The 25,167-nt window shown below is 42.4% G+C and overlaps 1 protein-coding gene across 2 annotated transcripts in view; it reads right to left on the bottom strand.

The window, feature by feature from the left end:
* ryr2a (ryanodine receptor 2a (cardiac)) overlaps positions 1-25,167 on the bottom strand; it is a 727,422-nt gene that overhangs the window by 180,214 nt on the left and 522,041 nt on the right. For both annotated transcript variants that reach the window (XM_073050574.1, XM_073050575.1), the window contains exons 49-58: positions 24,368-24,458; positions 17,522-17,662; positions 12,805-12,968; positions 11,445-11,523; positions 10,497-10,586; positions 6,860-6,997; positions 5,645-5,722; positions 2,352-2,427; positions 1,156-1,279; positions 197-312 (exon numbers count right to left, since the gene is read on the bottom strand). In XM_073050574.1, coding sequence (XP_072906675.1) covers positions 197-312; positions 1,156-1,279; positions 2,352-2,427; positions 5,645-5,722; positions 6,860-6,997; positions 10,497-10,586; positions 11,445-11,523; positions 12,805-12,968; positions 17,522-17,662; positions 24,368-24,458 — 1,097 coding nt within the window. The remainder of the gene's footprint in view (positions 1-196; positions 313-1,155; positions 1,280-2,351; positions 2,428-5,644; positions 5,723-6,859; positions 6,998-10,496; positions 10,587-11,444; positions 11,524-12,804; positions 12,969-17,521; positions 17,663-24,367; positions 24,459-25,167) is intronic.

Below are 25,167 nucleotides of genomic sequence, written 5' to 3'. Positions count from 1 at the left end.
TTTAAAAAATATGACATTAAATATCTGAGTTGTTTAGTTAAATAACTGGATTTAAATTCCCCAGCCATTCTTGTGAATTCCAAAACTTCCAAGTCTTTAGTCCCGGAGCCTAATTATTTACATAGTAACATAACCATGACACTACCATTCCCATTTGGAATTTGATACATTTATAACATGTAAAAGTGCACTTTACCAAACTGCAGGATGTACTCATGAGCCTGGTCAACATATTTGATCAGTTGCTGAAGGAAGCTGTAGGCAAACCTCTTTTCGATAGAAGGTGTGTCCAGTTCCATGTCTTTTAAACCCCTGTGGCATAAAATGACTTCAGTTAGAAAATATCTTCTTTGTACAGTAAGCAGTCACTTAAAATGTTCACCTCATATGTGGAAGAAATGTTTACTTCAAAGGGAGCACTGAAAGTAATTATCTGTGTCTTGGCAGGAATTAATATCAAAAAAATAGAATGTAACTTAAAGGAGAACTATGTTATAACATTGCTACAGAGCAATAATATGCCCACTTGGCTCTCGCACTCTTTCTCTCTCTCACGTTTCCCCAACTCCAATCTCATCCCCACCCCTGTATTCTGACTTCAAATCTCTCCCCACATGTATGGTTGTGACCTAGAGGACTAAAAATAACTCTGTGTACTGGCCTTTGACCCTAGAGTCACCAGCTCCAACAGCTGATCCTCTCTTCAACACACGGTGCCTCGCTATTGACTTCCCAGATTTCTGACTGGCATCTACCCTTCCATCATGATCACCCAGGCAGAAATCAGGAACAGACTGCCCAGAGGTCAGACAAGGATGAAATATGATGCCAAAGGCATGTACAGTCTGGCCTTGTTGCAGAGACATAGAATCTCTGATTCAGAAGGAAGCTAATGAAGCTGAATGAGTAACATATTTATTCCAAATATTTAGTGGGGTGAAATTTTCTCTCACTTAGATGTCCACCAAGTGGGTTAGAGACAGTGGAGGGATCAGCTAGATTTACAAACACAAAATTTACAACTGCCATACATTAAGGGGTTGAACTTGGAGACTTTTTTAAAGTATATTTTTAATTGAAATGTTGTTTTGGTAGTGATACTTCACACAGGAATTATGGCTGATACTATGGCCTTCTTTGTGCTGCATATCATACCTTGAGACTGCATAGCCATTGATCTGCAGAAATTTGAGAATCTCCTGTGCTTTCTCCCGATCTTTGGCTTTCTCTTTGGCAGTCAGTGTGTCATATGGCACCAACAATGGGTGGTTTCCTCCTCCTTAGTGAAGAGCAATGAGCAAACAGATCACAAATCACAGACGCTCTACAACAATCTTTCACTCTTCCTGAAACGTTCTGCCTTCCCACTGTTTTCCATTTCCAAAACAACTCATTGAGAGTAAAACAACAAATTTGCCATGTGCTCCGTGGCCCTGTGCAGCTGTGTTTATTTATTGTTGTCTTATCCAAAGTCGTTAAGCCCTTGTGCTTTCTGCTTAATCTTGTCAGGTTTATTTTGACTGGCACGGGTTTTCCTGCGTACTGTGATTATTTAGAGCAGGATCTCGATTAGCACTGATCGTGGGGTCCTTGTGTGTGTTTGGAGAATGATTTGGCTCATGGTGTCGCTCAATCAAACCACTGATGCTCTTTTCAAATTCTGACAACCAAACTCTTGTTTCTGTCTCAACATGGAGGTTTGTCATTCCTCTGCACCTGGGTTCAGTCGTCTGTCAGTACACAGCATGCCAAAATCAAAGAATAAGAAAAGCAAAAGTCCAGGCATTTGGGAAATATGATTTCAGACTGCAAAGTCTAACATCGCTGTGCAAATCTTACACTGTGAGTGTCTTGGGTAAGGGTGCTCCCTGGAGAGAGGTGCCACCAGAGGAGTGGATAATAGGAAAAGCATAATAATAAAGCTAGTATATACACAGAGGCAGAAAAAGATAAAACGTGTGTCCTTTCAAGGGAAATTAGACTTATAATATATGTATATGATATTCTGGCTATTTCCCTGTTGACATTGCAAAGCTGAATATTTCAGTAACTATTTCTTAGGAATGTTTCCTTTTGATCAAGATTCTCTGGTTAAATTATGTGAGGTGACAAAGCAATCTTTCCATAAGTTCAAACCCTGCCACAATCTGAGAGATCAGATTTAATTTGAAGCTGCAAATTTTTCATTCAATGTCAAGATGCATAAGACAAACTCAGCACTCTGCCACAGATTTTAACAAGCCACCATTTACTTTAGATGCTTGTTTAAAATAATCAGGGTAAGATCTTAGTCATTAAAATCCTTTTCAAATCCAATAAACTGACGGTAATCTACTAATACAGCAAATTACCTTTAACCTCCAATTCAATCTTCTTTTTCTTTGCCCAGATATTGTGGTAGTTTTCAGCCAGCAGTTCTGCCATCGCCTGCAGAAAATCACAAAGAAACGTTGACAGACTTTAAACGGAAAACATGCCTTGGGAGGTGGAGGTTAAAATATTAGTTAGTCACTAACCAGATTCATTTGCCCAGAATGTGAGTATTGCTTCATTCTTGTAAAAAAATTGTGTATAATTTATATTTAATTTATATTGTTCTTGTAAAAGCTACTTCTCTGATGCCAAGTACCTGTTCTGCTGCTTTCCATTGCATCTCTGTGTTGGATAAGACTTGATCATTCTTAGTAGCTTAAATTCCTTATGATTGTATTTTTACATGGTTCCCTTCATACATGTGTTCAGTGTGTTTTTAGTGATTGCGTTTGACAATAGACAATAGGTGCAGGAGTAGGCCATTCGGCCCTTTGAGCCAGCACAGCCATTCAATGTGATCATGGCTGATCATCCACAATCAGTACCCCGTTCCTGCCCTCTCCCCATATCCCTTGACTCTGCTATCTTTAAGAGCTCTATCTAACTCTTTCTTGAAAGCATTCTGAGGTAGAGCATTCCATAGATCCACAACTCTCTGGGTGAAAAAGTTTTTCCTCAACTCCGTTCTAAATGGCCTAACCCCTTATTCTTAAACTGTGGCCTCTGGTTCTGGACTCCCCCAACATCGGGAACATGTTTCCTGCCTCTAGCGTGTCCGATCCCTTAATAATCTTATATGTTTCAATCAGATCCCCCCCTCATCTTTCTTTTGCTTTTGTAACACCTTGCTTGCAGTTGTGGTTATCACATTATTAGAACAGGGGCTATCTTATTGGTTCATTCAAGCAATTGGATGTGAATGGAATATTCAAAGTTCAAAATACATTTATTAGCAAAGTTTGTCTGCTATACGCAACCTTGAGACTCGTTTTCCTACAGGCAGCCACAAAACAAAGAAATCCAATCGAGCCCATTAAAATAGACCATCAAACTCCCAATGTGCAGAGAAAAAAAACAAATCCTGCAAACAATAAAACTAATTAACATTCAGAACTGAAGTTCACAAAAACAAGTTCACAGCCATGAGCCTATTAGTTGCAGGCCACAGCTTCAGTTCAGCACAAGGACGAATAAACCTTGCTGGGCAGCGTTGTTTTCAATCTGGCCCATCCCTCACCTCCGGCCCCAATGTTTTCAATCTGGCCCAGTGCTTAGATCAGCCGAACAGTGTGTTGTTCTTCGCTCTCAGACATGTACCCAGACCCTACCACTTCTATACGCCCTCAGGCTGGGCCCCGCCGTCTTGACTCTGCCTTGCCTCTTTTCTGCCGCTTTGAATCAGCCCCAAGTCTGCTCCAGCAACAGCCAAACATGGTCCCAGTCCCCACTCTCAGGCCTGGGCCCCGACACCTCAACTGGGCCCAAACATGCCACACCGCAATCTTACTGTTTACACCACAAAAATGCCAGGTAGTTCAAAAACTCAACTCCGAAAGGGAATTTACAGCTTGTTGGTCGCAGGGATCCTTCCCCATATAAAAATGTGATTAATAGAGTAATTAGTAGTTCTGTTTGCTGCCAGCAGGTCGTTGCTGTGTCTCACCGAAATCCAATGGAATGACCATATTGGTTTGTCTTCTGTGCCTTTTGTTTGTTTCCCTGCTAATAGGGTCTCGTCCCTCTCACCCTCATATTTCATCTTACTTCCCACATTCCTTGTTCTCATAATGCTTAATAAATGATCACAAGCAAGAGGTTTTCATGCCTCATTCTTGACTTATGAAGAATCTCGGATCAAAAATGTGTATACATGTACCAGTGCATTTGACAATAAGCTCCATCTTACTTTGTCATCTGGTTCATAAGGGGCTACAGGTTTCAGTTCCATAATTGTATTATTGACTGGGCCTGGTATACGAACGTACTATGTTGGAGCTGGAATGTGGGGTGCCATTTGATGTGTGCCCCCAGAACATCCTTGTGTGTGTTATTTGTTAACAGAAACAATATATTTCACTCTATGTGTCGATGTACATGTGATAAATTAGAACAGAGATGAGGAGGAACTGTTTTTAGCCAGAAGGTGGTGAATCTGTTCTGTGCCACAGACAGCTGTGCGCCCAAATCACTGGGTATATTTAAAGTGGAAGTTGATAGGTTACTGAATAGCAAGGGAGTTAAAGGTAGTCAATTTGATGGCCAGTGTTGAAATAGATGAATTTCAATAGGGCTCAGTTGATGCACTTATTCCCCCCCCCAACCCTAACACCACCCCCCCCAACCAAGTCCTTCTCATTCAGTCAACCATTGTCCCATCACTGGGCTCTCAATCATGTTAGTATGGGTCAGGAGAAGCCAGTGTCTGGGGCCAGAAAGCTCAGCCTTCCTGAAGTAGCTTTCTGGAGATATTTTGATAGCACTTTAGCTTTATTTTAGTAAATCACTCAGTGTTAAGTATTGAGAGGGGCTGCTCTAAAAAAGTAATGCATCAATTATATCTTCCATACTCATGGAAAGTTATGTCTGACCTTAGAGTGGGGGATGCACAGTTTCACCAGAGTGATGGCTGGGCTGAGCGATTGCATTACTGTCAGTTTAGAAGGCTGAGAGATGATCTGACCACAATATGTACCATTGCAGGCCATCCAAGGGGACAGATAGAGAGAAATGAGTTCCTCTCAACATATTCCAGAGCAATATTAATCTTTTGGATAGGCAAAAATAAACAAAGGATCCTGGGACTTGGACATCCACTCCTAGTAAGGAAAGAGAAACTAGTTCAATAGCTCTTTGAAAGAGCTAGTACTAGTTTAATAAGTGAAATGGCTTCCCACTGAATTGTTCAATGGTAATATTTGATATCAGAGAATGTATACAATATACAACCTGAAATTCTCACTCTCTGGAGATATCCACAAAACAGAAGAAAACTCCAAAGAATGAATCATAAAAAAAATGCAAGAACCCCAAAGCCCCCCCACACGTATGCAGCAGCAAAACCATCAACGCTCCCCCTACTCCTTTCAGCAAAGAGCATCAGCCCCACCATCCACCATGCAAGCACAGCAAAGCCCCCAAAGAGACCATAATCCAGAGTCCAACAAAAATGAGTGTCCATCCCAATATTTACACTAAAATCTGTGAATGCTGGAGCAGTTGAAATTTACAGTAAGAAATACCACTTCAAAGCAGAAGCACCTCATTGTAATTCTTCAAGAGAAACCCAAGATGTCGACTGAGACACAAACCAAGTGTAAAGGGTAGAACTTACATGTAGGTCCCTGGAAAGGGAAACATTACTCATATCGATAGGCCGAGGACTGTAACCATGTGCGGAATCTATAGAAACCTGAGCAAGAAGCACAAACACATTTGTGAAGGTAAGTACAAACAACAAACACACACACACACATGCACCTCATGCATCGGGTGCGGGAAAAGCAAATTACTGGGCAAACCAGACTGTAATTTGATATATGTATGCATTTGTTTCTACACCATCTTTTCTAACAGTCCTTTGCCACATCACACAAGCAATGCCTGCATGTTTATCCAGGGGTTTTTTTGAATAAAGCATTCCAACTTCAGAATTCTTTAACTGCCTTTTCTTTTAATCTTTGCTTATTAATCCCCTAAAAATGTCATTCTTTTGTCAGAATAGATAGCCCGGGGTACGAGGCAGTAAAGGCAACAATTACTGCTGAATCTGCAGCAGCTTCTGCCAGCAAGCAGCCAATCAGAAAGTAACTAATCATGAGAGTCTTGGTAGATGAGAGGATATCCAGCTCATGGGTAATGACTACAGAGGAATTTGATGACAAATGGTACTGACTGGTGGAAATTGAGAGGAGGGCAAACTGTGCTGCTGATGAGGTAAATGTCAGTCTGTGATGGTTCTGGTGAGGTGGGAAGGGGCACTCAGACTATGTCTGTAACGGGGAAGACAGCAGACTGTGTCTGATGGGGAGAGGGCAGAGTGTGCCTTTGATGGGTGGGGGTGGGTCAAGCTGTGTCTGTGATGGGAAACTGTCTGAGATTGGGAGATCAGATTGTGCATGTGATGGGGGTTGGCTAAACTTGATGAGGGGGAAGGGCAGACTGTCTTTGACGGGGAGGGAGGGCAGACTGTGTCTTTGATGGGGATGGGGCAGACTGTGCTGTTCATGGGGGGGTGAGTTGCAGTCTGCACTGTTGAGAGTAAAAAATGATAATGCAGGCAAACTTTACTGGTAATGGGTAGAGGTTGAGATGGTGGTGGCATTAGGGAGAACGCAGACTGTTGATGGCAGATAGGCTTTTCAAGAAATCAGTATTCAGGTTTTGTTTTTTAACTCACAATTTTTGGAAAAAAGTTTGAGCAGAAATTGAAAGCTCATCATAAAATCCAATTAATTGAAATTTTAAGTTCCAAGTGATTCAATGAATGAAGATTTCTAAGTCCTTAGGGATAACAGAATAGTGAGGTTATTGTTCCGTGGAAACATACCTGACTTGATTGAGATATCCGTCGTGTTCTATGATGTAATGCCATGGACTCTCCTTCACGAGTTCGTTCAATTGTCCAACTCCAGGCAACCATTGTCTTCAGGGACTCCTTGATTGGCCAACGATACACTTCTTTGTCCTGAAATTCATTAGAAAAGTATGTAATACCTAAGGAAAATATCTGTAGAAGTATCAAAGTAATTTTTATGCATTTCTAGGAATAGATTGTGATGGGTATTTGCTTCCCGGGCCCCTTAGCCTTTTGCAAAGCTTGCTTTCGATATACACTAGCTGCTTCTTGTAAGATCACAGACAGCTGCACGTAAACTTTCAACTAATATTGTTCTGTTTAGTTTCTGCCTGTAAAAAGGAATCAATCTTCAGTTCTTAAGAAGTAAATGGAAAGCAGTAAACAATTTGACATTGGGCCTTTGTGCTTTGCATTTTAGAAATGATTTGTAATTTGGAAACACTTAAGATAGAAATCCTGTGTGAGTTTTAAATGTGTTTTAAGAGTGTTGTTTGGACTTAACTGTGCATCACTGAAAATAAAGAACTGTGTTTAAAATTACTTTGTTAGCTGGAAGTATCTCCTCCTTGGCAGGGAGTGGGAGCCCACCACTCGAATAGTGGCAGCTAAACTCACCGGGGAGAATAATCAGGGAAGTAACCTAGTGAAGATTGGGTAGTTACAGTATAATCTCCCTTTAGTGTGAGTACTCATGGTTATTTATATCCAATTGGGTTTAAGCCTCCATCTGGGTTTAGAACTTCACGGTCAGCAAACGCAATACCATCACAAGATGGCAACACTGTTAGGTAGAAGACAAAATCACCAAACATATCTTAAAGAATAACTTTAAAGTAATAATCCACAAGCATATTTCACCACAGCTGGTTGCATTCTATTTCGAAGTTCAAAATTCAAAGTAAATTTATTATCAAAGTAAATATATTTCACAATATGCAACTCCCAGATTCATTTTCTTGCAGACATACTCTATAAGTCAAATAACCATAACAGAATCAATGAAAACTGCACCAACAGAGTGGACAACCAGCAAGCAAAAGGTAACAAAATGTACAAATACACGAAGAAAGAAATAATAATAATAATAATAAATAAGCAATTAACATGAGATGAAGAGACCTTGAAAGTGAATCCATAGGTTGTGGAGATATTTTAGTGATGGGCAAGTGAAGTTGAGAGAAGTTATCCTCTCTGGTTCAGGAGCCTGATGGTTGAGGGGTAATAACTGTTCCTGAATCTGGTGGTGTGAGTCCTGAGTCTCCGTACCTTCTTCTTGATGGCAGCAGCGAGAAGAAAGCATGACCTGGGTGGTGGAGGTCACTGATAATGGATGTTGCTTTCCTACAACTGCATTTCAAGTAGATGTGCTCTATGGAGGGGAGGGCTTTACCCGTGATGGACTAGGCCATATCCACTACCTTTTGTAGGAATTCGCAGTCAAGGGCATTGGTGTTTCCATACCAGGCTGTGATGCAGCCAATCAATATACCCTTCACCACACACCTACAGAAGTTTATCAAAGTTTTGGATGTTACATCGAATCTTTGCAAACTCCTGAGGAAGTAGAGGCGCTGCTATGCTTTCCTCACAACTGCACTTTCACACTGGGCCCGGGACAAGTCCTCTGAAATAATAACACTGGGGAATTTAAAATTGCTGACCCTCTCTACCTCTGATCCCCCAGGAGGACTGGCTCAGGGACCTCCAGTTTCCTCCTACTGAAGGCAAAAATCAGCTCCTTGTTCTTGCAGACATTGAGTAAAAGGTTAATAAAATTAAAATAACTGGATCTCGGCAATGATGTAAATATTTATAGCCCCATGACTTTAAAGGGAGCGCCAAAGGCAGACATCAAATGAGATTAGAGATCATGCAATTACATATGCCCAGTGGTTTAGAGGCAGCACGGTAGGAATGAATTCACAACAGCAGACACAGATCCAAACAATCTGCTGGAGGAACACAGTGGGTAAAGCAGGCCTTGGAGGGTAAGGAATTTAATATTTTTTATTGCAGATACAGTGCGGAATAGGCCCTTCCAGCCATTCGAGCCATGCTGCCCAGCAGCCCCCAGCAATGCCAATTTAACCCTAACTCAATCACGGAACAATTTACAATTAACAGTTAACCTACCCGGTGCATCTTTGGATTGTGGGAGATATCTGGATTATCCGGGAAAAACCCATGCATCCCGCAGGAATTCAACTCTGAACTCCCACCACCCCACCAAAGATAGGGTCCCTGTTGTCCTCACCTACCACCCCACCAGCCTTTGTGTCCAGCACATAATTTTCTGTAAAGTCTGCCATCTCCAACGGGATCCCACCACCAAGCACATTGTTCCCTCCAAACACCCCCCCCCCCCCCCCCACCACTTTCTGCTTTCCGCAGGGATCACTGCCGATGTAACTCCCTTATCCATTCGTCCCTCCCCACTGAACTCCCTCCTGGCACTTAACCTTGCAAGCAGAACAAGTGCCACATTTCCTCCTTCACTACCATTCAGGGCGCCAAACAGTCCTTCCAGGTGAGGCAACACTTCACCCGTGAGTCTGTTGGGTCATCTACTATATCCGGTGCTCCTATTGTGGCCTCCTGTATATCGGTGAGACTCAACACAGATTGGGAGACTGCTTCGCCAAGCACCTACACTCCATCTGCCAGAAAAAGCAGGATCTCCTGGAAGCCACCCATTTCATTTCTACTTCCTATTCCCATTCTGACAAGTCAGTCTAATTCCTCCTCTACTGCTGCGAAGAGGCTACGTACAGGTTGGAGGAGCCGCACCTTATATTCTGCCTGGGTAGCCTCCAACCCGATGGCCTGAACATCAATTTCTCGAACTTCTGGTAATTGCATCCCACATCTTCACCATTCCCATTCCTGTTTTCCTTTCGCACCTTAACTCCTACCTGCCCATCACCTCCCCCCTCCCTTTCTTCCATGGTCTTCTACCCTCTCCTATCGGATTCCCACTTCTCCAACCCTTTATTTCTTTCACCAATCAACTTCCCAGCTTGTTAATTCAGCCCTCCTCCTCTCCCAGATTCACCTATCACTTACCACCTTGTACTTCTTCCTCCCCTCTCTCCACCCTCTTGACCAAACCTCATCTTTTTGTCCAGTCCTGATGAAGAGTCTTGGCCTGAAATGTCAGCTGTTTACTCTTTTCCATTGATGTTGCCTGACCTGCAGCATTTTGTGTGTGTTGCCTAAAAGTAGCCTAATCAATTTCATGGCATATGTCAAAAAGCACAATACTGTAGAAATCTAACATTAAAACAGAATATATGACACACTCAGTAGATGTGGAGTTAGTGGTTCAGATAACTGAATTTTTATTCGAATTGATTCATTTTGAATAAAAGTCATTGATCTGAAATGTGAAATCTGAGCATTTCCACTATTTTTTGTTTCTATTCCATAGCATATTTGCTTTGAAACAAAGAGAAACATCTGCAAGCTCATTTGAGGTATTAAATCATGATTCACTCTGCAGAGTTATAGAAAAGATCGTTTGCTATTGTTACCTAACTGACAGCAGTAACTCTCAGCAGGAGGTGAGCGTCACCTCAGTAATAAAACTGGATGTATACTTCCCACTCACCTTTTCAGACAGAAGCTTGAATGGCTTTAGCAAAGGATGAACCTTGGTGACCTCATTGTTTACTTCACCATACACCCATCCATTTGTAAACTGAAAGAAAGAAAAGCATCTGCCACAGTCTGGATTAAATGAAGACAGAGGCGACAAGGGCCTAATGCAGGCAGGTGGGAGTAGTGAACATAGGTCTCACAATCGATATGGGCAGATTCAGCTGAAAGGCCTGTATTTATGCTCTAACTATATCCTTAACGTTCCATCATTGCATTGATAACCAATTGTGAAAGAGCATTGATCTTTGTGACTATGTGGAACCTACTGCTCTCAACCACCCTACACAATGGTAAGAAACTTGTTCACTGACTAAGAGTCCACATGGTACATCCTTTTCTCCTCAAGTGTAACCGACTTAACACTAGCAACAGCTTAGGAGTAAACTTTATGCCTACTCTCTGAACAAGAAATAGGCCGTGGCTTGGGAGAGAGACATCAAAGTTTAGACAAAACTTAACCCAAAACTGTGTGTCTTCCTACTGGCCTGTGAAAAATAACCTCCATGGGTGAAAATCTCCCATGGTGCAGAGCAGACTCGATGGGACAAATGGCCTACTTCTGCTCCGATATCGTATGGTCTTATGGACATAGAATAACCTGCAGTTTAATGGGAACAAAATGAATTTCACCATTGTCGCGAACCTATGTAATATTTGTATTTTGTTGCTTAGAGCTGTAGCTTTCACATGCATAACGGTGGTGAGATACAGGTTCCGTCCAACGTCCACTAACTTGGTGACCGCAGCTGAACTGCAAGAAGGATATGATGAACAGTTACCAAATGGATTGGCGAATAGACCCAATGATAAAAAGTGACATTGATGCACGGGCTGAACTAGGCTGCGATCTGCAGCAGTAAAACCAAGTGGAGAATATTCATTAAATAAATTGCCTTACCTTGTCCATTGTCCATTTGTCGTGACTGTGTTCTGCATATTTATTGATGAAGTAATCCAACTTTTCTGGAAGTGTTACACTGACAGTGAAATTGAACAAACAAGACTGGTTATTTCTGGAACCAGAAATGTGAAAAATATTTTAAATTTATTTTATCAATCCAGTTTTCCACCTGGAGTAGAATTATTATTATAATGTTCTCCCATTCCTTTACTTCAATGGGATGCTGTACAAAACATCTAATCATGGACTCAACTGTTCAGGTCATGTGACTTCCTTTCCGTTGGGAAGTCAAGGAGCAAGATGAGTTGCTTATGCTATGCAGATGAGGCACGGTTGGGAATAAAGAGGTAGCTCAGAAGAAAAACAGAACAGATTCTAAGCATTTCTTAAATTCTGTGATTCTGTGATATTCTTGTCAAATTTGTTGAAGGGCAAAAGCTGGAACACCAATGTTGGTCTCACAGTCTGCTAACCCATCCATGGTTCCTCAGTAATTATCATTTGCAGAACATCTACTGTTTAGTGTGTTCCCTCAATGTATGCGTATGAATTAACTAAACGAACCCATGAAACACAGCACCAACCAAGGCAGCCTACTGAGATGCAAGATGGTATCTGCTTCATCTGTGTTAATGTATCCTCTATCCATTGGAACTATCTCCTTCAGGGTTAGTTTATGCTTCACATAGCTAGTGCAGCGTGCAGCCTATACAATAATTTAAAATTTTGATCCAAATTACAGAATTACACAATCACTGCAGTACTAGAGACTATTCAGGCCATCAATCCAATCCAGTCCATCCTGTTCCCCTGCCCTTTCCTTCAGACTTCCAAAGTATCTTCCCTTGCAAGCCATCCAATTGAAAGACCTGCTGAAAGGTCTGATTCCTTCAGTTTCTACCACATTTCATGGCCAGGTAGTTTTGGACCATAATCATTCGACATAAAAGAAAGCCTTTTGCACAAGCCCCGGATCATTTCCCCATCATTTTTAATGTGTCCCCAGTTGAACCATGCGAATAATTTCACCATTTTATCTCATCCGAACCTTCATGATCTTGTACATGATTGACTCACCTCCTAAAAGAGGGAGATTGCACTGAAGTTGTGGTTAAGCAAATGAATGTAAAATACTAGATGGGATAACCTTGGTAAAAGATGAAAGAAATCTTTTGAAGTGTTTCCTCTGCCACTCCCTCTTGCTTCCTCTCCCTTTCTCTGGAAGGTGAATTGAGCTATCACTGAGAACTTAAAGGCATCTGTCTGACCAGGTAATGCTGCTCCTGTTCAGAATGGTACGAGCATCCTTAAGTTAGTTTTAAGAAAGCTTGAGTGCTCAAACATAACACAATCGAACCTTGATGTATCTACAGGCTGGGGATTGAAGTTTCCTTCTGTATCCACTGACGACTGCTTCTCCATCATCGCCACGTAGTTGGATTCCATGTAGTCTGGAGGCAGGGCCCCAGCAACAGCACTCAGGCAAGGCAAAGCCAGCTTAAATAATTCCGGTTCGTATCTCTGCAGTGAGACACAAGGGAACACCAAACCTTCCATTTGATCTCGTCTTGAAAATAAAACACGGCTGCCTACCATTCCACCCACACACTTTCATTTGGTCAGCTTCAGAAATAAAATAATTGGTTGTGTTCACAGGGCATTTATAATTAAATTAATAATCTTTGTTCTCCTTAAGCGGAACAGTTGCATAATGTTTTCTTAAAGAAATCACATTTTACACAAATATCTCAGTTAGACTTACTATACAAAAGAGAATAATATGTCCTGTGTGTAAAATGTCTTTAGGATTATGCCTGATCCTAAACTTTCAGAATGGCCCTTCTATTTTTACCGATGTTGCCCAAAAGCAATAGTTGCTCCTCGTGAATATTCTATGTCATGTCCCGGGTCAGCTTTAAATGCAGGACAGTTTGATTCACTGTTACGGGATGGTCTAAAGGAAGTGAGGGAGTTTATTTTTTCAACTCAGCTTCCTTTGGAGAGGGGGAGGGGAAGAGAGGAGTGGTCCTCATGGCTTTGCTGCACTACCGCTGTTCAGAGCACAGCTGGTTATTGCCACCATCCTTTGCCCCCCCCCCCCCTCCCCACCCTCCCCAGTACATACGAGACAGTTTGTGCCGGGGAGGGAAGCAGCTGTAATTGGCCCTGCGAGGCCTGTTTGCCCCATTGGCAGTTGTTATAAATTTATCTCCTGGCCAGCCAATCTGATCCAGTCTGGCTCTTTTTGCATGCCACCTTAAAAGTCTTGACATTAGGAATTAATTTTGTCGATTATAGGCCGGTATACACGCATCAATGTTTATCTTAAAACCAATCACAGAGCTGTTCCAAAATAAGCTACCAGTTCTATTTTTTGCAGATTTATGTTCAGAAAATGTAAAAATATTACCCTCCCACTCATTCTAACACACTTATAATTGATCTGCACACTGCTGGTGAGTCACAAAAAGAGAAAACTCAATGGCATATGGCTCGAAGGACTGGCATTTGGCATCAGTAATGTCTATTGGTTCTTTATTCCATGTTTGCGGCAGTGCTGAGGAGGCAGAGAGTCTGCAGAAGGACTTAGACAGATGGACAGAATGGGCAAAGAGTGGCAGATGGAACGTCGTGCAGGGAAGTGCACAGCCATGCATCTTCACAGAAGGAATAAATGCATAAGGTTATTTTCTGAACAGGGAGAAAATTCAGAAATCAGAGGTGCAAAGGGACTTGGGAGTCCTTGTGCAGGATTCCCTAAAGGTTAACTTGCAGGTTGAGCCGGTGGTAAGGAAGGCAAATACAATGTTTTGAGAGGTCAAGAATATAAGGGCAAGGCTATGATGCTGAGGCTTTTAAGGCATTTGTCAGACTGCATCTGGAGTATTGTGAGCAGTTTTAGGCCCCCTTTCTAAGAAAAGTTGTGCTGGCATTGGAGAAGGTTCAGAGTAAATTCATAAGAATGATCCCAGGAATGAAACGGATAATGTATAAGAAGTATTTGATGGCTCTGTGCCTGTACTCACAGGAGTTCAGCAGAATGAAGGGGGATCTCATTGAAACCTGTTAAATATTGAAAGGGCTAGATAGAGTGGATATGGAGAGGATGTTTCCTATATGGGGCAAGTCTAGGACCAGAAGGTCTAGCCTCAGAACAGAGGGATGTTCATTTAGAACAGAGATGAGGAGGAATTTCTTCAGCCAGTGAGTGCTGAACCTGTGGAATTCATTGCCACAGATGGCTGTGGAGGTCAAGTCATTGAGTATATTTAAAGCAGAGGTTGGTAAGTTCTTGATTAGTTCGGGTGTCAACAGTTATGGGGAAAAGGCATGAGAATGGGGTTGAGAGGGTTAATAAATCAGCCATGATCAAATGGTGGAGCAAACTGGAATCAGAATCAAAATTGGAATCAGGTTTAATATCACTGGCATTTGTCATGAAATGTGGTGCTTTGTGGCAGCAGTACAATGTAATACATAATAATAAAACCTATAAATTACTATAAATTAAATAAATAAGTAGTGCAAAAAAAAAAAAGCAAGAAAAAATTGCTGAGGTAGTGCTTATGGGTTCATGGTCCATTCAGAATTCTGATGGCAGAGGGGAAGAAGCTGTTCTGGAAACATTGAGTCTGTGCCTTCAGGATCCTGTCCCTCTTCTTTGATGGAGAAATGAGAAGAGGGCATGTCCTGGATGACAGGGGTCCTTAATGATGGGTGCTGACTTTTTGAGGCATCACTTTTGGACGGTGTCCTGGATGCTGGGAAGGCAAGTGGCCATGATGGAATTAGCCTCAATGTGCTGAATGGCCTAATTCTGCTCCTGAACCTGATGGCTTTCTTGTGAATGAGCATCTTCCAACCAAAGTCAATGTGTAGGCAATTAAATACTTGTCCATTCAACTCTTCCCTTCCACCATCCAGGAAACCAAGCAGTCTGAAGCAGTGATTCACTAGCAGTTCTTCCATTCTGATGCAGTACATTCATGTTCACTGTTTAGTCTCTTGGATGTACATTGGAAAACCAAATACAGACTGAGTAGTCACATTGTGGAGCACTGTGTTCAGTCCACAGGGATAAATCTGAGCTTTCCTTTGTCTGCCACTTTAATTCCCCAACCAACTCCCATTCTAACCCAAAGAGGGCAAAGACAAGCTTGAGGAACAACACCTCGGCACACTGTAGCCTTCTTGACTCGTATTGAATTCCACATCTTCAAAGAGCTTCATTTTTCTGTCTGTTGGAGGTGCCTAGCGATGATATTGGCTCAGATTTTACTTTGTATTTCTGGGATCGGAAGGCATACCCCAAATTCGAAGTGATGCATTTTCAAAAGTCAAGTGGGGGGGGGGGGGGGGGGGGGGGAGACATGTTCAGTAGATGGCAGAGTGCTTCAGTGTTAACGAACAGAGGAACTTTGCTGTTTAGGTCCAAAGTTCCCTGAAAGAAGAAGGGGTAGTGAAAAGGCATGCTTGCCTTTGTAGGGTGAGGCAAAGGATATAAAAATTGGGACAAAGTGTTACAACTTTACAACTTTGCAAAATACTGGATAAATTGCACTTGGCATATCATGCAGTGTACTGGATGCCACACTATTGGAAATATGTTGTCACGCTGGAGAGAATGCAGAGGAAATTCAACAGGGTTTTAGTTTTGGTAAGTAGTTGAATAGGCTGCTTTTGTTTTCTCTGAAGATAGGAGGCTGAGGGGTGTCCTGAGAGAGGTATTTAAAATTATTAGTGGCATAGACTGTGCATGTATACTCAAAGGCCACTTTATTAAATACACAGGTTTGCCTGCTTTTTAATGCAAATATATCTAGTCAGCCAATCGTATGGCAGCAACTCAAGGGGAGGTCAAGATAGGCATGGTCAAGAGGTTCAGTTGTTGTTTAGAGACAACATCAGAATGGGGAAGAAATGTTATCTAAGTGACTTTGACTATGGAATGATTGTTGATGCCATTCTGTGTGGTTTGAATATCACAGAAACTGCTGATCTCCTGGGATTTTCATGCACAGCTGTCCCTGGAGTTCGCAGTAATGGCAAAATTGAAGACATCCAGTGAGTGGCAGTTCTGTTGATTAAAACGCCTTGTTAGTGAGAGAGGTCAGAGGAAAATTGCCAGACTAGTTCAGCTGACAGGAAGGGGGCAGTAACTCAAATAAACATGCATCACAACAGTGGTGTGCAGAAGAGCATCTCTGAATCCACAACGTATTGAGCCTTTAAGGGGGGATGGGCTATATCAGCAGAGGTCCACAAACATACACTCAGTGGCCACTTTATTAGGTACAGGAGATACCTGAGTGTAGTCAAAATCCTTTTCTCATAGGAGGGGTATTCAATATGCAACAAAAGCTCAGGGTGAAATTCTGAGGATTTGGATTATTGGAGCTTTAATACAGCATGCTTTTATTTGATGCTCTGTATCTATGCATGTTAATGTAATATACAGTTGTAAATCAGTCTAAAATAACTGGCAACCCTCTGCAGGAGAAGATGATTTCCCTCAGTTTATTTACTTATTGAGATACACTGTGGTACAGGCCCCTTTGATCCATGCAGCCCAATAATTCCCCGATTTAACCCTAGCCTTATCAGGGGACAATTTACAATGACCAATTAACTGCCCAACTGGTAGGTCTTTGGTCTGTGGGAGCAAACTGGAGCACCCATAGGAAACCCATCACAGGGAGAACATACAAACTCCTTACAGACAGCAGCAGGAATTGAAGCTGGGTCACTGGTACTTTAAAGCGCTGTGCGAACTACAGCACTACTGTGTCACCCATCAGTGAATGAACACTTAAATAATTAATAGGCAATTTACTTTTTCAAAAGGGTATAAATAGGGATTGCATTCACTGATAGTAAAAGCCTTTCCACTATTTTCACCTGAAAGATATAGGCTACAATTATTAGAAAGTAAAATGATAAAGATGACTGAAGATTATTTTCAGCACTCTTGATACAGTTTGAATGAGGTTTGATATTAAAGTTAGCATAGGAAACTGTTTAAAAGGAGACATTAGTGTGATGGTTGTTCAGTCAGAAGCCCCTTTCTGAGGTACCTTCTGGGAGAGGGCATCGAAAATTCCCCAGAATAACTTCCTCGACAAATGAAGTTCTTCCTCAGAAGCAGCGCCGAAGTTCCCCCAACCTCCAGGGAGACAGTAATACTTCCAGCACCGTTCATAATGATTGGTCAAGAGCTGAAAGAGAAGAGTTGCAGTTAGTTACAGAGCAAAGAACAGATTTCTTTATTTACATCACTTATTCTGTTTCTAACCCCTCCACACCCCATACGGTATCCCTGGAGAATAGTTTCAGATCTCATCGTAACATACTGAATTCACTAAAACATACAAAATTCTCATGGAGCTAGACAAGATAGATGCAGACTAGATAGTTCCTCTGTGGGATAACAAAATTGGAATCAGAGAGAAGAAATGTACTTACCCAGAGGGTGGGGGAGCATAGTTGTGGAGTTTATTTGAGACAGAAGTCAATAGATTTTTATATTATTAAGTGAATGAACAACGTAGCTTAAACCAAGAAAGTGGTACTGAGGTAAAAGGTCAGCCATGATCCTGCTGAATGGTAGAACAGGAACTAGGGGCAAATGGTTGATATTTCCCACTTTTACACGAGAAAGCAGGCAACAGATCTGTGCCCAAATCTCTCTCAAGTGCAGCACAATGGGAGACCGGCAGGTGCAACTATAAAACTCAAGAAGCACTTGGTTGGCTACATAGAGGGGCAGGACTTAGAGCTGGGGTTCCCAACCTGGGGTCCATGGACCTCTTAGTTAATAGTAGGGTCCACGGCATAAAATAGGTTGGGAACCCCTGACTTAGAGGCAGATGAGAAGAATGTAGGAAATTTAGACAGGCTAGGTATCACAGACAGCATGGACTCAACGGGTTGAAGGGCCTGTATTGTCTAAGTGCAAAAGTGCCGATGAGCCAGCATGGAGGTGAGCAAGATTTCTCTCAACGCAGGCAGAAAAGACTGCAAGTGCTGTAATCTGGAGAAAGGGATCACTTCTTTTCACATTATAGGTCATTAAAGGTTAACTTGCAGGTTGAGTCGGTTAGGAAGGCAATTGCAATGTTTTGAGAGGTCTGGAATATAAGAGCAAGGATGTGATGCTGAAGCTTTTAAGGCATTTGTCAGACTACATCTGGAGTATTGTGGGCAGTTTTGGGCCCCTTATCTAAGAAAGGATGTGCTGGCATTGGAGTGGGTCTAGAGGAGGTTCATGAGAATGATTCCAGGAATGAAAGGGTTAACGTACAGTATGAGGAGCATTTGATGGCTCTGGGTCTGTAATCGCTGCAGTTCAGATGAATGAGAGGGGATCTCATTGAAACCTATCGAATACTGAAAGGTTTAAATAGAGTGAATGTGGAGAGGTGTTTACTATAGTAAATGAGTCTAGGACCAGAGGGCACAGAATAAAGGGACATCCATTTAGAACAGAGATGTGAAGGAATTTCATTAGCCAGAGAGTACTGAATCTATGCAATTCATTGCCACAGATATCTGTGGAGGCCAAGTCATTTGGTAAATTTAAAATAGAGGTTGAAAAGTTAGTCAGGGTGTCAAATGATACTTGGAGAATGCAGGAAAAAGAAGTAGAGGGAGACCATAGAACAGCCATGTGGAATGGTGGAACGGACTTGATGGGCCAATTGGCCTATTTCTGCTCCTGTGTCTATGGTCTTATCTTTTTCCTCTCATTTTGTTGTCTTTGGCATGTTTGTTGTTACAGGGTGCAGTCTTTCACTGATTGTATTTACTGTGAATGCCCACTAGAAAATGAATCTCAGGGTTTTATATGGTGACATGTATGTAGAATAGAACATAGAAAATAGAATTGTACAGCACATTACAGGCCCTTCAGCCCACAATGTTGTGCTGACCCTCAAACCCTGCCTCCCATATAACCTCCCCACCTTAAATTCCTCCATATACCTGTCTAGTAGTCTCTTAAATTTCACTAGTGTATCTGCCTCCACCACTGACTCAGGCAGTGCATTCCATGCACCAACCACTCTCTGAGTGAAAAACCTTCCTCTAATATCCCCCTTGAACTTCCCTCCCCTTACCTTAAAGCCATGTCCTCTTGTATTGAGCAGTGGTGGCCTGGGGAAGAGGCGTTGGCTGTTCACTCTGTCTATTCCTCTTAATATCTTGTACACCTCTATCATGTCTCCTTTCATCCTCCTTCTCTCCAAAGAGTAAAGCCCTAGCTCCCTTAATCTCTGATCATAATCGATACTCTCTAAACCAGGCAGCATCCTGGTAAATCTCCTCTGTACCCTTTCCAATGCTTCCACATCCTTCCTATAGTGAGGCGACCAGAACTGGACACAGTACCCCAAGTGTGGCCTAACTAGAGTTTTATAGAGCTGCATCATTACATTGCGTCTCTTAAACTCTATCCCTCCACTTATGAAAGCTAACACCCCATAAGCTTTCTTAACTACCCTATCTACCTGTGAGGCAACTTTCAGGGATCTGTGGACATGTACCCCCAGATCTCTCTGCTCCTCCACACTACCAAGTATCCTGCCATTTACTTTGTACTCTGCCTTGGAGTTTGTCCTTCCAAAGTGTACCACCTCACACTTCTCCGGGTTGAACTCCATCTGTCACTTCTCAGTCCACTTCTGCATCCCATCAATGTCTCTCTGCAATCTTCGACAATCCTCTACACTATCTACAATACCACCAACCTTTGTGTCGTCTGCAAACTTGCCAACCCACCCTTCTACCCCCACATCCAGGTCGTTAATAAAAATCACAAAAAGTAGAGGTCCCAGAACAGATCCTTGTGGGATACCACTTGTCACAACCCTCCAATCTGAATGTACTCCCTCCACCACGACCCTCTGCCTTCTGCAGACAAGCCAATTTTGAATCCACCTGGCCAAACTTCCCTGGATCCCATGCCTTCTGACTTTCTGAATAAGCCTACCATGTGGAACCTTGTCAAATGCCTTACTAAAATCCATGGAGATCACATCCACTGCACTACCCTCATCTATATGCCTGGTCTCCTCCTCAAAGAACTCTATCAGGTTTGTTAGACACAATCTGCCCTTCACAAAGCCATGCTGACTGTCCCTGATCAGACCATGATTCTCTAAATGCCCACAGATCCTATCTCTAAGAATCTTTTCCAACAGCTTTCCCACCACAGACGTAAGGCTCACTGGTCTGTAATTACCCGGACTATCTCTGCTACCTTTTTTGAACAAGGGGACAACATTCGCCTCCCTCCAATCCTCCGGTGCCATTCCCGTGGACAACGAGGACATAAAGATCCTAGCCAGAGGTTCAGCAATCTCTTCCCTTGCCTTGTGGAGCAGCCTGGGGTATATTCCATCAGGCCCCGGGGACTTATCCATCCTAATGTATTTTAACAACTCCAACACCTCCTCTCCCTTAATATCAACATGCTCCAGAACATCAACCTCACTCATATTGTCCTCACCGTCATCAAGTTCCCTCTCAGTGGTGAATACCAAAGAGAAGTATTCATTGATGACCTCGCTCACTTCCACAGCCTCCAGGCACATCTTCCCACTTTAAACTCTAATCGGTCCTACCTTCACTCCTGTCATCCTTTTGTTCTTCACATAATTGAAGAATGCCTTGGGGTTTTCCTTTACCCTACTCGCCAAGGCCTTCTCATGCCCCCTTCTTGCTCTTCTCAGCCCCTTCTTAAGCTCCTTTCTTGCTACCCTATATTCCTCAATAACCCCATCTGATCCTTGCTTCCTAAACCTCATGTATGCTGCCTTCTTCCACCTGACTAGATTTTCCACTTCACTTGTCACCCATGGTTCCTTCACCCTACCATTCTTTATCTTCCTCACCGGGACAAATTTATCCCTAACATCCTGCAAGAGATCCTTAAACATCAACCACATGTCCATAGTACATTTCCCTGAAAAAACATCATCCCAGTTCACACCCGCAAGTTCTAGCCTTATAGCCTCATAATTTGCCCTTCCCCAATTAAAAATTTTCCTGTCCTCTCTGATTCTATCTTTTTCCATGATAATGCTAAAGGTCAGGGAGCGGTGATCACTATCCCCCAGATGCTCACCCACTGACAGATCTGTGACCTGACCCGGTTCATTATCTAATACTAGATCTAGTATGGCATTCCCCCTAGTCGGCCTGTCAAGATACTGTGACAGGAATCCATCCTGGACACACTTAACATACTCTGCCCCATCTAAACCCTTGGAACTAATCAAGCGCCAATCAATATCAGGGAAGTTAAAGTCACCCACGATAACAACCCAGTTATTTTTGCACCTTTCCAAAATCTGCCTCTCAATCTGCTCCTCGGTATCTCTGCTGCTACCAGGGGGCCGATAGAATACCCCCAATAGAGTAAATGCTCCCTTCCTGTTCCTGACTTCCACCCATACGGACTCAAAAGAGGATCCTGCTACATTACCCACCCTTTCTGCAGCTGTAATAGTATCCCTGACCAGTAATGCCACCCCTCCTCCCCTTTTCCCCCCTCTCTATCCCTTTTAAAGCTGAAATAATCTGTTGCCACGTTATAGCGAACAAATCAATTGGGAAGCATTTATATTGTTATGAATCAATAGGTTCATTGGAAACTTACCATTTTGGGTTCAGGTCTGATCCCTATAGCAATATCTACTTGAAGGCTATATTGAAAACCTCCATAAATAATGTTAGGCGACTGAATTACTGAAGAAAGTTGTAACTATTAATTCCAGAGCAGGTAACAGGGGAAATAAAGATGTTAGGGGAGTTTTATACAATGACAAGTGGATACAAAAGACAATCCTGATACATTAAAAAAAGTGACATATATGTGCTTAGATAATAAATTTACTTTGGACCGTGCATCAGGGCTGAGAGTGTAAACCCTGCACAAGCTCTCCCAAATTCCTTCACATCTCTGATTTTTGAATTTCCCTCCCTTTTAGAAAGCAGTCTACACCTTTATTCCTTCTACAAAAGTGCAAAACCATACACTTTCCTGCACTATATTCCTTTTGCCACTTCTTTGCCCATTCTCCCAATCTGTTCAAGTCCTTCTGCAGACTCCCCGTTTCCTCAAGATTACTTGTCCTTCCACTTATCGTCTGCAAACTTGGCCAGAAAGCCATCAATTCCATCATCCAAATCATTGACCTATAATGTGAAAAGAAGTGATCCCAGTATCAACCCCTGCAGAACACCGCTTGTCACCGGTAGCCAATCAGAAAAGGCCTTTTTTACTCCCACTCTTTGGCTGTTGCTGGTCAGCCAATCTTTTATCCCTGCTGGTATCTTTCCTGTAATACCATGGGCACTCATTCTGTGAAACAGCCTCGTGTGCAACACCATGTCAAAGGTCATCTGAAAGTCCAACATCCACTGATTCCTTTGACTCTTCCACCTGTTATTTCCTCAAATAATCCAACAAATTTGTCAAGCAAGCCTTCCCCTGAATGAAACGACGCTGACTTTGGCCAACTTCATCATACGTCTCCAAATACTCCGAAGCCTCATCCGTAATAATGGACTCCAACATCTTCCCAACCACTGAAGTCAGGCAAACTGGCTTATAATTGACTTTCTTCTACCTCCTTCACCTCATAAAGGGGGGAGGGAGTGACATCTGCAATTTTCCAGTCCTCTGGAACCATTTCAGAATATAGTAATTCTTGAAAGATCATTACTAATGCCTTCACAATCTCTTTAACTATGTCTTTCTGAGCCCTAAGGTAGTCATCTGGTCCAGCTCACTTATCGACCTTCAGACCTTTCAGCTTCCCAAGCACATCTCTCCTTAATAATAGCAACTACACTCACTTCTGCCCCCACCCTCTCGAATTTCTGAAACAGTGAAGACTAACACAAATTGCTAGCCCACCATCTCTTTGTCATCCCTCATTGCTGTCTTTTAAGAGCATTGGTGTTTCCATATCAGGCCATGGTACAACCAGTCAATATACTCTCCATCCCATATCCATAGAAGATTGTCAAAGTTTTAGATGACATGCCAAATCTTAACAAACTTCTAAGGAAGTAGAGGTGCTGCTGTGCTTTCTGCATAATGGCACTTACGTGCTGGACCCAAGATAGATTATGACAACATGGAGGAATTAAAAGTTGCTGACCCTCTCCACCTCTGAATGAGGACTGGCTCATGGACCCCCTGTTTCCTCCTCATGAAGTCAGTAATCAGCTTCTAGGTCTTGCTGATGTTGTGGCACCACTCAGCCATATTTTCAATCTCCCTCCTATATGTTGATTCATCACCACTGTTGATCTGGCCGTTGACAGTGGTGTCATCAGCAAACTAAAATATGGCACTGGAGCTGTGCTTAGCCTCACAGTCATAACTATAAAGCGAGTGGAGCAGGGGGCTAAGCACAGCCCTGTGGTGCACCTGTGGAGAGTGTAAAGGAGATATTGTCACCGAACCAAACAGGTTGGAGTCTGTAAATGAGGAAATTGAGGATTCAGTTGCACAAGAAGGTATTGAGGCCCAAGTATTGAGGTTTATTCATCGACTCTCCCCTGAGTTTAGACAAAGGAGTTAAGGATGCTAATAATATTAAGGTTGTCAATGGTCAAGTCCAGACTCAAAAGCTTTGACCACTAGTTCAATTATAAAACATGGCTTTCCTCATTTAATGTGTAAGCAGGACTATTTCATTTTGTCCTAATGTTGTATCTTATATGAAGTTCCAATTCTAGACAATAAAAATAGGCAATTCTTATTTCATGTAAAGATAGACCACGGTGACTTGTCCTCCTTGAAAGTCACCGATGAAGAAATGCAGCATGAGACTTTCAAGTACCAACCCACTAATATCTGCTGCTAGGTTTGCGAAAGTCAATTGAATCCAAATGAAACATAAGCTTACTTTTAGAGGCATCTTTGCGTGTTCATTCAGCAGAGGAACATCGAACACCAATCTCCTCAGCAAGTGCTGCATCACGGACGGCCGTAATTGTCTGCGTGGAAAGGAAATTTGATGGGATGAGCTTTCGATAGAATCCCTTCTTCCTCTCACCAAAGCTTCGTCAATCCAAATAAAACTCTGGTTAGGCCACACTTGAAACATTGTGTTCAGCTCTGCTTGCCTCATTGTAGGACGGAAGTGAAATTTTTAGAGGGAGAGTTCAGAGATTTACTAGGATGCTGCTTGGACTGGAAGGCGTGTCTTATGAAGAGAGATTAGCGAGCTAAGGCTTTTCTCTTTGGAGCGAAGGAGGAAGAGAACTAACATGATAGAGTTGTACAAGATGATAAGAGGTATAGTTAGCGTGGATAGCCAGAGACTTTTTCCCAGGATATAAATGGATAATCCAAGGGCCATTGTTGTTTAGTGATTGGAGAAAAGTACAGGGGGAACGTCAGATGTAAGTTCTTTACACAGAAGTGGTAGGGGTGATGGTAGAGGCAGATACATGAGAGGTATTTAAGATAGGCACATGGATGGCAGAAAAGTGAAGGGCTATGTAGTTGGGAAGGAGTCGGGTTAAAAGATCAGCAAAACATTGTGGGCTGTATGGCCTGTACTGTACTGTAATGTTCTATGTACAAAATGTGATTTCTGTCACCCTTATTGGAAATTGAGAACTGATTCACACCACAAGCACAAAGCAATGAAATACTTTATCCCATTGCCATACATAGCTTGGAGAAAATATGCTTTATTAT

Source organism: Hemitrygon akajei, chromosome 7, assembly GCF_048418815.1.
Source record: "Hemitrygon akajei chromosome 7, sHemAka1.3, whole genome shotgun sequence".
Lineage (NCBI taxonomy): Eukaryota > Metazoa > Chordata > Chondrichthyes > Myliobatiformes > Dasyatidae > Hemitrygon > Hemitrygon akajei.
The sequence above is the reverse complement of the archived record's forward strand: the minus strand, read 5'-3'. Positions and strand labels throughout refer to the sequence as shown.